Source organism: Mauremys reevesii, linkage group 2 (genome assembly GCF_016161935.1).
Source record: "Mauremys reevesii isolate NIE-2019 linkage group 2, ASM1616193v1, whole genome shotgun sequence".
Classification (NCBI taxonomy): Eukaryota; Metazoa; Chordata; order Testudines; family Geoemydidae; genus Mauremys; species Mauremys reevesii.
Window position 1 is genome coordinate 256406006 of NC_052624.1, and position 14429 is coordinate 256420434.

General features: G+C 39.5%; 1 protein-coding gene across 1 annotated transcript; it reads left to right on the forward strand.

The window, feature by feature from the left end:
- Nucleotides 1-478: 478 nt before the first annotated feature.
- Nucleotides 479-12982, forward strand: TRHR (thyrotropin releasing hormone receptor). The gene is made up of 2 exons (XM_039526217.1): nucleotides 479-1270; nucleotides 12575-12982. The coding sequence occupies exons 1-2, from the start codon at nucleotides 479-481 to the stop codon at nucleotides 12980-12982; spliced, it is 1200 nt and encodes a 399-aa protein (XP_039382151.1).
- The last annotated feature ends 1447 nt before the right edge of the window (nucleotides 12983-14429 follow it).

Sequence of the window (14429 nt, forward strand, 5' to 3'; positions counted from 1 at the left end):
CTGAGATTGCTCCCTGAAAAGCAGTGATGCTGAAAGCTGGTGGTATTGGATTGGTACAGTCCCATGCATTGTGCTAGCTAGCTGGAGATCTCTGTCAGTGCAGGGGAAGGAATCTCTCTCTTCCCCCTCCCTTTCCCCCCCTCTCTCACTGTGCTCTGCAGAGAGAGAAAGCTCTGATCTCTAGTTGCATTCATTCTCACGAGTGTCTCAGACCAGCTACAAAGAACCAGCTTTTCATCCTGTGCTAATGAAACAGGATCCGAGAGGGATCTACCTGTCTGGTAATTGAACTTATGAAGAAAAAAGCCCAGGTGTCTTGAGGTGAAGGTGGCTTGTGTGGGGACTGTAACCTTATGGAGACTGTGCGATGGGGCTGTTCACCATCCACTCTCCACTGTGCTTAACTTTTTTACAGGGGGAGAAAGAGAAAATGTGCTGACAGCAATTGCCCAGCAGAAGCAGCTTCAAGCTGGTGAAGATGGAGAACACCACAGGGGATGAACAGAACCAAACAGGACTGCTGCCAAGCCAAGAGGTGATCAGTATTGACTACCAAGTAGCTACCATTCTCTTGGTCCTCCTCATCTGTGGACTGGGCATAGTGGGCAATATCATGGTGGTGCTGGTGGTCCTCAGGACCAAACACATGAGGACTCCCACTAACTGCTACCTGGTGAGTCTGGCTGTGGCTGATCTCATGGTGCTGGTGGCTGCAGGACTTCCCAACATCACCGAGAGCCTGTATGGATCCTGGGTCTATGGCTACGTGGGATGTCTCTGCATTACGTATCTCCAATACCTAGGCATCAATGCTTCTTCTTGTTCCATCACCGCCTTCACTGTTGAGAGATATATTGCCATCTGCCACCCAATCAAAGCCCAATTCCTATGTACTTTTTCAAGAGCCAAAAAGATCATTATTTTTGTCTGGGCTTTCACCTCCATATACTGTACCCTCTGGTTTTTCCTGCTAGATCTCAACACAGTAGTCTACAAAGATACCATCATTGTTTCTTGCGGCTACAAGGTGTCCAGGAGCTACTACTCCCCTATATATATGATGGACTTTGGTATATTTTATGTTGTGCCAATGATATTGGCTACTGTCCTCTATGGACTGATTGCCAGAATATTGTTCCTGAATCCCATCCCTTCGGATCCAAAAGAAAACCCTAAGACACAGAAAAACAACTCAACTCACCAAAACAAGACTATGAATTCCAAGATGGCTAACAGGGGTTTCAGTAGCACTATTGCTTCTAGAAGGCAGGTAGGAAATGTATTTAAATGTGATATTCACACACATGTAATCTCTTTAGATTTTAAAACAAATGAAAAAGTAGAGAGGTTGGGTTACAATACATGAAAAATGTTAAAAATGTGCTTTATCTCTTTTATTTAAATTAAGGCATACAAAAAAAAACCCCTAAAAATCTACCAGTTCAGGGCATGTGATTAGAGCATTTCATTAAATAAACTGAATTTATTCCAGGCTCTACAAATGACTGCCTATTCCTACAGAAAGCATGTATTGAAAGATAGTCAAGTCTCTTATTACAACATGTCAAGAAACCAACTAGAAACTGTCAAAATGAAACGTTAAAAAACTATTTTTCACCATATTACAGCCTGCTAAAAAGTCAGACAAATACACTATGATTCCAGAGGTTTTTTTGTGATCTGCAGATAGGATACTAAACTGGAAGTCGTGAGTCCTGTTTTAATCCCTGCTCTGTTAATGAGTCACTATGTGACTAGAGAAGTTACTACTCAGTTTCCCCTTCTATGACATAGAGATAAATATACACTTGCTTTTGTAAAGATCTGTAGATGGAAAATGCTATACAAATGCTAACAACTATTATTATTTCCATCTGTCAGATAATTAACAATAGGTAAATATTTTGAATGAATTTGATGCTTTACATTTGATTAATAGATTTGATCATATTCATTATAAATTGATATATATGATAAAATAGCACAGAGGTATGTGTCTATACCAACTATCTTCATAATTATATAAATACTCAGCTCTCATGTACCATTTAGCACTTTTAGGTCCCAATACTGAAAGGGCAGGGCACCTTAAACGCCCATTGATCTTTCAGGATTAGGCCCACATCATGCTTTATATTTTCATATTAATACGGGTACCCAATTTCTCCACACTGACCGGCTTTGATAAAAATTGTTTTCAGAAGCCTCATCCTTCTGAGTCTCAGTACTGTCTAAAAGAGATGTTTCAGCAACCAACAGGTAGCATGATTTCTGTAGGTATTATACCTGAAGCGGTCATCTTTTTTGAAATGCTCAGTTCATCTGCATCCTTATGGTGAGGGATAAGGCAAGTAAACATGTGAATTTTGAGTCAGATTTTCATAGTTCTTTGTGTAGACTGTTGCTATTTAATGAGGCTAGTTGTTTTTCCTGCTGTGGGACTGACATTCACCCCACAAGTTAATTGAGCTAGTTAGCAAAGAACTAAACACATACAGATCTAGACATCCCAGGTAAAGAAAAATACAAATTGTTCCTTCTATCTTGTTTTCTACATTTTCTACCTTTTATTTTGTAGTTTGTAATTGTTCACACATCTGCTTGTGGTTGGTTATTTGGGTGAGAAGTGGTGCAGTTTGTTTCAACCATTAGTTAATATTATTTTTCTCTTCTTGACTAATTTTCAAGTTATCAGCATGAAGGATAGATCCATGTGCTTGTAAATGTGTGCTTTGTATTGCTTAGCATCCTTTCAAAAAACATTGAATCGTCTTTTTATTTAGTGTTGCAGACAATGGCTCTTGCCATGTTATAAAATTAAAATGACAATTTACAGCATATACAACATATATTTTGTGTTTTATAAAGAGGGAAAGGGCTTTTCTTGGAGACCATCAACTTCTTGGGTTATTGTAGCTGCTTTTTTAGCAAATCTAGTGTTTGCAAGTAGTGCTGTATGTAGAGAGGACACATGATAGGGTGGCATTATTATTATTATTATTTGTAATATTATTTATATTATGGTAGCATCCACAATGTGCTTAGTGCTGCAAAATCATATGGGAAAACAGTCCCTATCCCAAAGAGTTTACAGTCTAAGTAAAGTCCAAGACACACCAAGGGAAAACTCCCACTGACATCAATGGGTGTTACACCTACATAACTGAGGGCAGAATTGAGCTCTAAGGGTCAGATTCTGTCCTCGTTTATATCCGTATAGCCTCATTCTCTTTATTGGTGTTGCACTGATGCAACAGAATAGAAACTGATCCCCAGGGTGCAAGCAGCAGGAAAAATGACTAAAAGTATGTGAAGTTAGGCAGCCTGCTCTCTGCTTTGGCCCTGAGTATGAGAGTTAGCCCAAGATAGAAACTGGCTGATAGAAAACGCAATGGAACAATTTACAAGGCAGCCTGGATTGCATGCACTTAGTTTGCATTCTGGTCCAGATGGTCCTGGATGCTCTTTCATGCCTGGAACCAGCGGTAAAATGCAACACTAATGGAGAGGACAAACCAGGAATGGAGACTATTTGGCATGCGTGGTTATCGGGTTTTTTTTACCCTTTTTATAAAATAAAAAGAAGGCCTGAAATGTTTTTACATTAGAAAATCTACCATATTTTTTCAGGAACACTCTATGAATGACTGGAGAACCAAATATATCAAGCAAGCAAAACTGAATTATATGAGATGGGGAGCTATTGTTTTTTCTCCCTGATGGCTTAAAACGCATTGAATTGTTTTAATTTTAGTTAACACCTATTTATCTAAAATGCCTCACAGACAGGAGGGAGAAAAAATATTTGTTAAAGATCTAACACTCCAATACATATAATTAAAAGTGTGGAGAAAGCCTCCAAGTCACATCTCTGCATCCTCCAAGGAGTTCTCCAGCAAAACTAGAGAAGACCAGATTTGATATTCCTGATAATTCTAAGGTAAAGAGAAGCCAAAAACTCTCTTATTTTTGAAAAAATTTCAGGCCTTCTTTATACATTCCAAAGGAGGGAAAAAGGCACAAAACCAGCTTTTTTCCTCTTTGGGCCGTCTTTAAAGTATCTCCATTTGAAGAGCATTTTCATTTGACTATTAGGTAAAGCCCATCTCTGGTAGACATTCATTTTTTCCTGCTCTTGTGTAGTTGCTTAAGATAAATTTTCAGTGCAATTATGAATAAAGTTTAATAGAACTATTAAATATCTTCCTATATTAATATGGTTTGACAAATTCTTCTCTTAGGACACATCCAAAGAGGATTAAGATATCACAAACTAAGGCCACTTTACTCCTGAATGAGAACATTCATATGGGGATTTAACACATTTCAACTAATCCACATTACTTTCACATTTTCAGGAGGGATGTCAATTAATTGCAGTTAACTCAAGTAATTAACTCAAAACAAATTAACTTGATTTAAAAAATAAATTGTGATTAATCAGTTTTAATCGCACTGTTAAACAATAGTAGAATACTATTTATTTAAATATTTTGGGCTGTTTTCTACATTTTCAAATATATTGATTTCAATTACAACACAGAATATAAAGTGTACAGGGTTCACTTTATCTTATTATTTTTGATTACAAAGATTTGCACTATAAAAAGGATAAAGAAAAGAAATAGTTTTTTTCAATTCATCTCATACAAGTACTGTAGTGCAATCTCTTAACTGTGAAAGTGCAAGTTACAAACATAGAATTATTCTTTTTACATAACTGCACTCAAAAACAAAACAATGTAAAACTTTAGAGCAGTGGTTCTCAAACTTTTGTACTGGTGTCCCCTTTCAAATAGCAAGCCTATGAGTGTGTCCCCCCCTTATAAATTAAAAAACACTTTTTTATATATTTAACACCATTATAAATACTGAATGCAAAGTGGGGTTTGGGGTGGAGGCCGACAGCTCACAACCCCCCATGTAATAACCTCATGACCCCCTGAGGGTCCCGACCCCCAGTTTAAGAACTCCTGCTTTAGAGCCTACGAGTCCACTCAGTCCTACTTCTTGTTCAGCCAATCGCTAAGAGAAACAAGTTTGTTTACATTTATGGGAGATAATCCTGTCCACTTCTTATTTACAATGTCACCTGAAAGTAAGAACAGGCATTCGCATGGCACTGTTGTAGCTGGTGTTTCAAGGCATTTATGTGTTAGATATGCTGAACATTCGTATGCCCCTTCAGGCTTTGACTACCATTCCAGAAAACATGCTTCCATGCTGATGACTCTTGTTAAGAAAAATATGTTAATAAAATTTGCGACTGAACTCCTTGGAGGAGATTTGTATGTCTCCTGCTTTGTAGTTTTACCCACATTCTGCCATATATTTCGTGTGATGGCAGTCACGGATGATGACCCAGCACCTGTTTGTTTTAAGAATACTTTCACAGCAGATTTGACAAAATGCAAAGAAGGTACCAATGTGAGATTTTTAAAGATAGCTACAGCACTCAACCCAAAGTTTAAGAATCTGAAATGCCTTCCAAAATCTGAGAGGGACGAGGTGTGGAACATACTGTCAGAAGCCTTAAAAGAGCAACACTCCGGTGCAAAAACTATAAAACCTGAACCACAAAGAAGGAAAATCAACTTTCTGTTGGTGTCAGATGATGAAAATGAATGTGCGTCAGTCCACACTGCTTTGGATCATTATCGAGCAGAACCCGTCATCAGCATGGAAGCATGTCCTCTGGAATGGTGGTCAAAGCATGAAGGGGCATACATAGGAATGCCACTCAATATAGGGAGGAGACCTGAGGTGCAAATTTGACACTTTTCCTTTTCAGAGCGGAATCACAGTTTGGCCTCAATCCTGCAAGGTTCTGAGCACTCTAACTCTGATCCAGCAAAGAATTTAAGCATGTGCTCAACTTTAAACATAGGCTTAGCCACAATGATTTTTATAGATGTAACCCTTCTGCCCATCTGAGTTGGCAGCAACAAGGGCCGGGTTCAGTATCTAGGGGTTCCGTTTCAATAACGCAATGTAAAACTGGCTCAAGCCCCCACCCAGTGACCTGGGACAATTACATACCACCCCTCGGGTGCCTCTAAGAGGCAATACTTCCACTCTTGCAAGCACAGAGTCTGAGTGTAGCAAAATTATTTTAATAAAGGAGAGAAATAATGTGGCATTATGTTGGGGAAACACCACAAACAGGATTCATAACAAACCATGAGCAAAAGACCCATCCCCCAAGTAAGTTTGGCAGTATCCTTTTTCCCTCAGGGTCTTAAGTCCAGCAACCCAAAAAATCACCCGAAGTCCCAAAAGTCCAACATCCCAAAAGTCTCTTGAGTCCAGCAACCCCAAAATCACCCAAAAGTCCAACAACCCAAAAGTCTTTGTCCCTGGTCTGTGCAGCCCCAGAGTTCAAATGTTTATCTGCAGAGTTTTACCTTGCAGCCTGAAGGGAGAGGGGGGATGCAGTGGTGTTAAGGGGCACCTTACATGGTCTGAGGCCAACTGCCCCATCTCTCCATGGGGTTCTGCTGCAGCCTTCAATGCAAGCCACTCCACCAGCCGCTCCACTCCACCAATCATCCCACGAGCTGCTCCAGCCGTTCCGTGAACTGCTCTGCTCCGCCAGCCGCTCCGCTCTACCAGCTGTCCTGCAAGCCTCTCCAGTTGTCCCACAAACTGCTCTGCTCCACCAGCTGCTCAGCAACATATCTTCAGGCCCCCACCCCCAGCACTCAGTGATTTCAGCTCTTAGTAATTTTAGCTCTTTAGCCATTTCAGTTTGTACTAGGAGAGCCTCAGTGCTGGTGCACTACTGGCCCAAAGTGAATTCAGCTCAGCAGCCTGTAACTAGACTCCTAATGGAATTAAAATTATCTCTGCTATTCTACAATAGAGAAAAAAGGAGGTGCAATTGGTATTTCAGGCCCTCCAAAGGGGACTATGCCATCAGGTACAAATACCTGTTCCCAGCCTCTCTCAATTCACTGGGTTTTGGAACCCATGTCCCTTGTCTAGCGAGTGCTACTTAGTTGGTGGCAAGTCCCTCTGTCATAAAACTGTTTCATGGTCCTTGATTCACATAATCAGGGTAACAACACTTTATTCTTCCTGCCCCAATAACAGAGAAACTGGGGATCCCACAGCAGCCAAAGTGACGATTTGGACTGCTGTGGGCTCATGCTAGGCGGGGTGAGTGTGCCTATGCAAACAAGATCAGCCCCTGAAGTTCTTTTCTACAACTTGCCACAATTCACCACCAGATGTCAGGGTAGAGCTCATCCTGACTCTGCTTACATCGATTTTGTAAGATTCATCTGGTATCTAATGAAGGTGGTGATGTTGATATCAGATGGGGTTTCAGCAATACTTGGCAAAAGAAAATGGTGTAGCTAATCAGCTGAACCAATGCGTTCCACATTTAGGTGAGCAATAAGGTGTGAGAAGATTTGGGCACAGCTAGTGCCTGGAGAAAGGTTCCAAGTGATAATGGAAACTGTGACTTTAATGACAATTGTTTATATAGTGCTCTGCAGTTCTGTTAAATACACTAATTTCGGAGAAATTGCACAAGTCACCAAGAGAGAAGTCATATCACTCTGGAAGTCAGATGGCCATGCAGATTGTAAGTGCACTCAAGCACAATCTGAGCAGGAGAAAATGAAACAGAATGATCCTGTTGCACACTACTGCTTCAGGAAACCAATCAGTTCTCATTACCATACTAAATGGCGCTATGAGTCAGAAAAGAGAAGTGTCCAAATCACTCCAGATGATCCAGTTAAAGCTGTATAGCTGACATGGAGTAAGATCAAGAAGATTAAAAGACTGTGAGTGTCTTGGCAAATCTGCCTTTTGAAGCCAGACAGTTCAAAGTCTCATTTGCTTTACTGAGAACAAAAGGAGAGAAGTATAATGCAAATTCAGTGTTGAGATTTATTTCATTATTGCGTGATCATCCAGACACAAGCATTCAAGAAAAGGAACTGAAATAGACATCAGCTTTTGACTTCTTTTTCTATTGCTGTGCAGCATAGTAACCACGAATTTGAGGCTGAACCATTAATAGCAAATATAAAAAAAGTCAGTCCTCCTGGAGTATTTTAGGGACTATATTGTTCCCCTGTGATGAATATAATGACTACAAATGTGTGATAGCCCAATCAAAGATGGGTCTTTGAAGATATTTTGATATATGGAGTGAAATCCTTTTGCCACTGAAGTTAATGGGAGTTTAGCTACTAACTTCAGTGGGACCAGGATTTCACCCCTATGACTCTTCAAAGTACTATGCAATCCAATGTGATGTCACAGGTTGTGGATAAATATGCAGCTTTTCAAGCTTCCGGCGCAAACTGAGAATGAGGCTTCAGTCTCACAAACAACACAAAAAGAAACAAATTAGAAGAAAGACATCTGCATCTTCCAGATAAAGAGGGGACTATTGAGTAAGAGAAGAGAGATTATATTACCTCAGTATTTGGCATTGGTACAACCACTGCTGGAATAGTGTGTCCAGTTTGGTGTCCACAGTTCAAGAAGGATTTTGATAAATTGGAGAGATTTCAGAGAAGAGTTGAGACAAAGGGCAGAGGGATAGCTCAGTGGTTTGAGCATTGGCCTGCTAAACCCAGCATTGTAAGCTCAATCCTTGAGAGGGCCATTTAGGGATCTAGATCAAAAAAAATCTATGTGGGGATTGGTCCTGCTTTGAGCAGGAGGTTGGACTAGATGAACTCCTGAGGTCTCTTCCAACCCTGATAGTCTATGATTAAAGGTAGAGAGTCAAGATGCTTAATAAAGAGATGATTAAGGAACACTTGATCAGAGTCTAAAAGTGCAGGGAATGGAAATTTGATAATAGAGACAGATTCTTGTTAGACAGAAGGAAAAAGAAGGTAAACAAAGGTAAACAAACAAAGGTAAAATCAGATGGCATATTCAGACTAGAAATAAGGTACAAATTTGTAATAGTCAGGGTAATTAACCACTGGAACAATTTACCAATGGCTGTGGTATAGTCTCCATCATCATATATTTTTAAATCAGTACTAGAATTTTTTTCTAAAAGACATGCTCTAGTTCAACCACAACTATTGGACCTGAAATTGGAATTAATTTGGGAAATTCTGTGGCCAACTGTCATAATTAGGCCTATAAATTTACCATAATTGTGAGTTCAGCTATAAAAAGTGAGTATAAGTTCATAAGATGTCACAATAATTCATAACAACACACATTATTATAAGCAGCAAAGAATCCTGTGGCACCTTATAGACTAACTGACGTTTTGCAGCATGAGCTTTCGTGGGTGAATACCCACTTCTTCGGATGCATCCAAAGCTGCAAAACGTCAGTTAGTCTATAAGGTGCCACAGGATTCTTTGCTGCTTTTACAGATCCAGACTAACACGGCTACCCCTATGATAATTGATATTATAAGTTAGTGACATCTTATTAACTTTTAAATATTGATAGAAAAATGTACAAAAGGGAGACAGAGTGAATAGTCTAAACAAAAAGGCCAACTGATAAAATTCAAGGACTGCGTTAAGTTCATGCCTGGTAAACAAGAACAGTGTGAGACTGAAAATCAGTGAACCAAAATTGGTATGTTGGATATTAGGCCTGAATGGTGGATAAAATAATGAGGGATGGGCTATTCTGCCCATCACTCACTCTTTGGGTCCTTAAAGAGACAAACTGGCTACTGGAGCAAGCTTCACCATCAAGGCTTCCACCCCCAACATCGCTTGAGACCTTGACTCTTCTTCTTCCGAATCCTGGGAGATGTCCTGACCAGACCAGGCCAGAGAGGGGGAACCAGATGACATCACTGCCTCTACCAGCTCTATCTGATTCCCAAACACCATCTGGAATGGAGACTTTGCCTCCCTCCCCTTTGATGTGTCTGTTTCCTTTCCTTCCTTATTTCTTCTTTTTCCTATCACTCTTCTTTTTCCTTCTGTCTAACAAGAATCTGTCTTAGCCAACCAAGATTATTTTGCAACACTGCCATAAGCCTGTGACCAGAGAGGGGCAAATAAAGCTGTCCCCTAAACTGTAAATGTTAAATTATAAGATTCTCAATTGGATACGTTATCACCAACACCCATAAGTAAAAAACCAACACTTATAAGTATATATAAATATTTACATCTGGAATATATGGGTTTCTAGCCAGATAGAAGAAAACATACCTCAGGCAATGACACTGCATATTTTCTACATAATGAAAATCTGTTGTAGCCTCTGTCCATCATGTCCTTGGAGATTTTTTCAAAAATTTTGGCATTTTGTCATGTGGAACAGAGTTCTGATAGCACGGATTCATCTCCCCAAACATCTATCAGATCCAGTACCTCCCGTTCGGTCCATGCTGTGCCTGCCGTTCAGTCCATGCTGGAGCTCTTTTGTGATTCTGGAACTGCATGGTCACCTGTGTTGATGAGCTCGCCATGCTTTTGCTGTGTACCTGGCTAGTGCATCTGAGTTGAAAGTGCTGTCCAGAGCGGACACAATGGAGTACTCTGGGATAGCTGTCGGAGGCCAATACTGTCAAATTGCGTCCACACTACCCCAAATTTGACCCAGCGATGTCAATTTCAGCACTAATCCCCTTGTCGGGAAAGAGTACAGAAATAAATTTTAAGAGCCCTTTATGTCGACAAAAATGGCATGTGGACAGGTGCAGGGTTAAATCAACCTAAAGCTGCTAAATTCAATCTAAATTCGTAGTGTAGACCAGGGCTGAGAAAGGGTGTAAAGTGTAACAGCATCAATGAGCAGGGAATGGGAAAATTCATTAATTTGTCAGGAAGATTCAACTGCATTATTTCAACAAGAGACGGCAACATACAAAGAAGCACTTTAAAAGAAGACATTCCTAGTTCAGTAGAAAGAGTCCCCACCCTACCCACTTCCCGCATACACAGTGGCCATAATTCTATACTGATTTACACTGAAGTCAATGGGGTAGCGCCTCTATGTTTCCAGTATACTCATCATCACCAAAAGATTCACTTTGACTATTAATAAGTTTCTCAGACTTTTTTAAATGCATAACTTGGAGATTATGGGGTGCAAGGCACTAAATACTGTAAATATAAAAAGTGTTAGTATATTAGCTACATTTGGAATAGTGAGACTCATTTCATTAAGAACTCATTGTTTTGTTTTTACTGCCCTCATTTTTCACTTTTATTTTTTATTGGCTTTACTTCAATTTTTTGGGCTCCCTCAAAGGAGAGTTTTTCATTGCCTTTCTTTTTAAGCAAACTTACTTAAGTAATAAAATCTTAAATGACAGACACCATATTATCTGTGAGCGAACACTTTTCAGAAAACAATCACTCCACATCTTACCTCTCAGTCCTCATCCTCAAAGGAAATCTGCTCAACACCTTCAAAAGGTGAGCCTGTGAATTTATAGTCATAACTTTGCTAGAGACTACAAATCATGGACTCAATACAGGCACTGGATTTATGGCTTATTACAATCAGTAACCTTCTAACCATTTTTTGTCCTACAACTGTGAGGTGTTAACTGCCCACTTCACCTTAAAAGGTCTTTTGCAACATGTGTTAACTCATTTGCTTAACAATCTGTTCCACCTTATATTTAACTGTGACAGCCTGGATATGTCTGCACTTCAATAAAACACCCGCTGTTGGCCCACATCAGCTGACTCTGGTTGTGGAGCTATAAAATTGCCGTGTAGACATTTGGGCTCATGCTGAGCCATCCAGGGTCCCATGGATGTTTTATTGCAGTATAGACATACCCTCTGAGTACATTTTCCAGACCCAAGGAAGAGCTCTATGTAAGCTTGGAAGTTTTTCTCTTTCACCAATAGAAGTTGGTCCAATAAAAGATATTACCTCACCCATCTTGTCTGTTTAAGTGAAATAAGTGAGTTTTTCTAAGATTATTAGGTTCTAAGGGTAACCCACAATTTCCCTGGCAATTTTTAGGCAATCATTAAGAGTTTCAGAACATTATGTATCAATCATTTGGTCAGAATTTATGTCTGAATTAATTGTTTTTATTAGAAATAAATCTAAATCAGATTTCTTTGTATGAAATTTGGTGGTCTGCTATTATGCGAAAGTAGTCATTAAAGTAGATAGGTTGGTTTCAGTTACAATACGTCACAAACGATCAGTGCTAGAAGTAGGTGCTCCATAGCATTGAGGGGAGGATGGGAGTGCCTTTCTTTCCAAAGGACTAGACACTTGTTTCTAACTATGGTAGTTGCAAAGACTCAGAACTGAAATAATATGTTTAATGGGGATTGGTTCAATATTAATTGAATAATATGGATGTTAGCCATAAGGAATCATCCATATTTTATGAAAGTTTAGGGGAGTTTGGATCCATGAATTTGGGTCAGCCCATTATAGTGGTAAGGAGATGGGAACAAGTTGCAAAATTCTAACCAAAAGCCAGACATTGATCAGAACATCACCAAATTCAGGGTTTTTCACATATAGAGTTTTAGGTTGGGCCCATCACTAACGTATAATACAGATTTTACATGCACATTCCTACAAAGCACTGAGTACTAATTTTCTGCTTTTTTACTGTATATCTTTGTGTTTTCCATAGGTTACAAAGATGCTGGCTGTGGTTGTGATCCTGTTTGCATTTTTATGGATGCCCTATAGGACACTGGTTGTTGTAAACTCCTTTCTCTCCAACCCTTTCCAAGAAAATTGGTTCCTATTATTTTGTAGAATCTGCATTTATCTAAATAGTGCCATCAACCCTGTGATTTACAATCTCATGTCCCAGAAATTCAGAGCATCCTTCAAGAAACTCTGCAATTGCCAGCAGAAACAGTCAGAGAAACCTGCCAGTTACGGTGTGGCACTAAACTACAGTGTCATCAAGGAGTCTGATCACTTCAGCACTGAACTAGAAGACATTACTGTCACCAATACCTATCTGTCCTCTACAAAAGTGTCCTTTGATGATACCTGTTTATCCTCTGAGGTAACATTTAACATAAATTAATACATTGTGTATATTTAGAATATAAGGAACTAGATCACAAAAACCCTCATCTGGTGTAAATCAGCAAAACTCCATTTATTTCACTGGAGCTACACTAATTTATACCAGCTGAGTATCTAGGCCCAAAAAATTTCTGTGAAGATATACAAGGAGAATTGAAAACACATTTGCACCTGCAGACAGCAGAAAGATAGAATACTTTACCCTAGTCCATTAGCAGAAAGTATTCTTTACCTTTAAGAACTATTCTGAATGTTCTTTTTGCAGATTTAAAACTAAAATTCACATTAAAAGTTATGAAATATGCAAATATTTTGCAGTCCAAAATTTCACCTATTGTTCCATTTTGTGAATTTACCATTGATGGCTTCCTCAACTACTTTCTCATTTTTGAGGTATTTTTCCTGAATTTTTGCAGTTGTTTGATACATTTCACAATTTTTTTCTCAGATATCATGAACCTTCCTAATTTTGTTAAGCAAAAAAAAATTTGATAAAAATTGCCCTTGCTAAGAGGGATTTTTTTGTTGCTGTTTTCCACAAAAACTGTCAAAGTTGTCACAACACATTTTATATGCAAATTCTTTTGGACAGTTCTGCAATTGCCAATTATCTACAAAGTATTTGCTAGTGAACAGATGCTGCCTTTACACCTTTGGCAGCTTCAAGTTTTTAAAAAATATTGGAAATCAAACTTTTGTGCAAATAAAAGAAAAAGAGAAGCATTAGTTTTATTCCAGAAGTGTACAGTGCTATGCTTTTAAAGCACTGGACTTACCAGAATGACAGTCAACACTGCATTGGTTGAGTGGGAATCAAATCATCTTCCCCCTACCAAATGAATTGGAGTGAAATTCTTCCCCTCCACCCTAGGCCAAAAAGCCCAGTCATGCAAGGTACTGAGCTCCCTCAGTTCTCATTGATGGAATGCAGCTATGGGAGTTCAAGGCACTCAACACCTCACAAGAGGTGCTCACCATCTTGCAGGATCAAGCCATAGATCAGCTTCATGTGTTGGTGGAAGGCTGTGCAATTCACTCCATCTGTGGTCAGGAAATGGGGCAATGGTGCAGCCCATGCATGGCTGTTATTCCAACCATTAGACTGGAATAGGGCTGCAAGCCTTACGTACTTCATATGAATACACTGGAGATATCATGAGCATTTTACTGTGACCCCAGTGGTTCCGCCTCTGTCCTGCCCCAAAAGACCATTCATGGAGACTTATGCACAGCTAGCATGGATCCAGCTCCTCTGAATGAAAGAGGTGTGGCATTTTCTTGTGTGCCCACTTTGCACACACCACCCCAACACACATCTGTGGCTAAATACCACAATTTAGAGGTAAACTATGCTTTCCTCATCTACCGCACCAACATAGCTGGCACAACTCAAGAGGTGCTAATTTCCCAAACAGCCACATAAAATAGAGCTCTGTGAATAATTG

Coding starts and splice junctions, on each gene's coding strand:
- TRHR (XM_039526217.1), top strand. CDS start 479: ATGGAGAACACCACAGGGGATGAACAGAACCAAACAGGACTGCTGCCA. Junction 1,271..12,574: donor CTATTGCTTCTAGAAGGCAG/GTAGGAAATGTA, acceptor TGTTTTCCATAG/GTTACAAAGATGCTGGCTGT.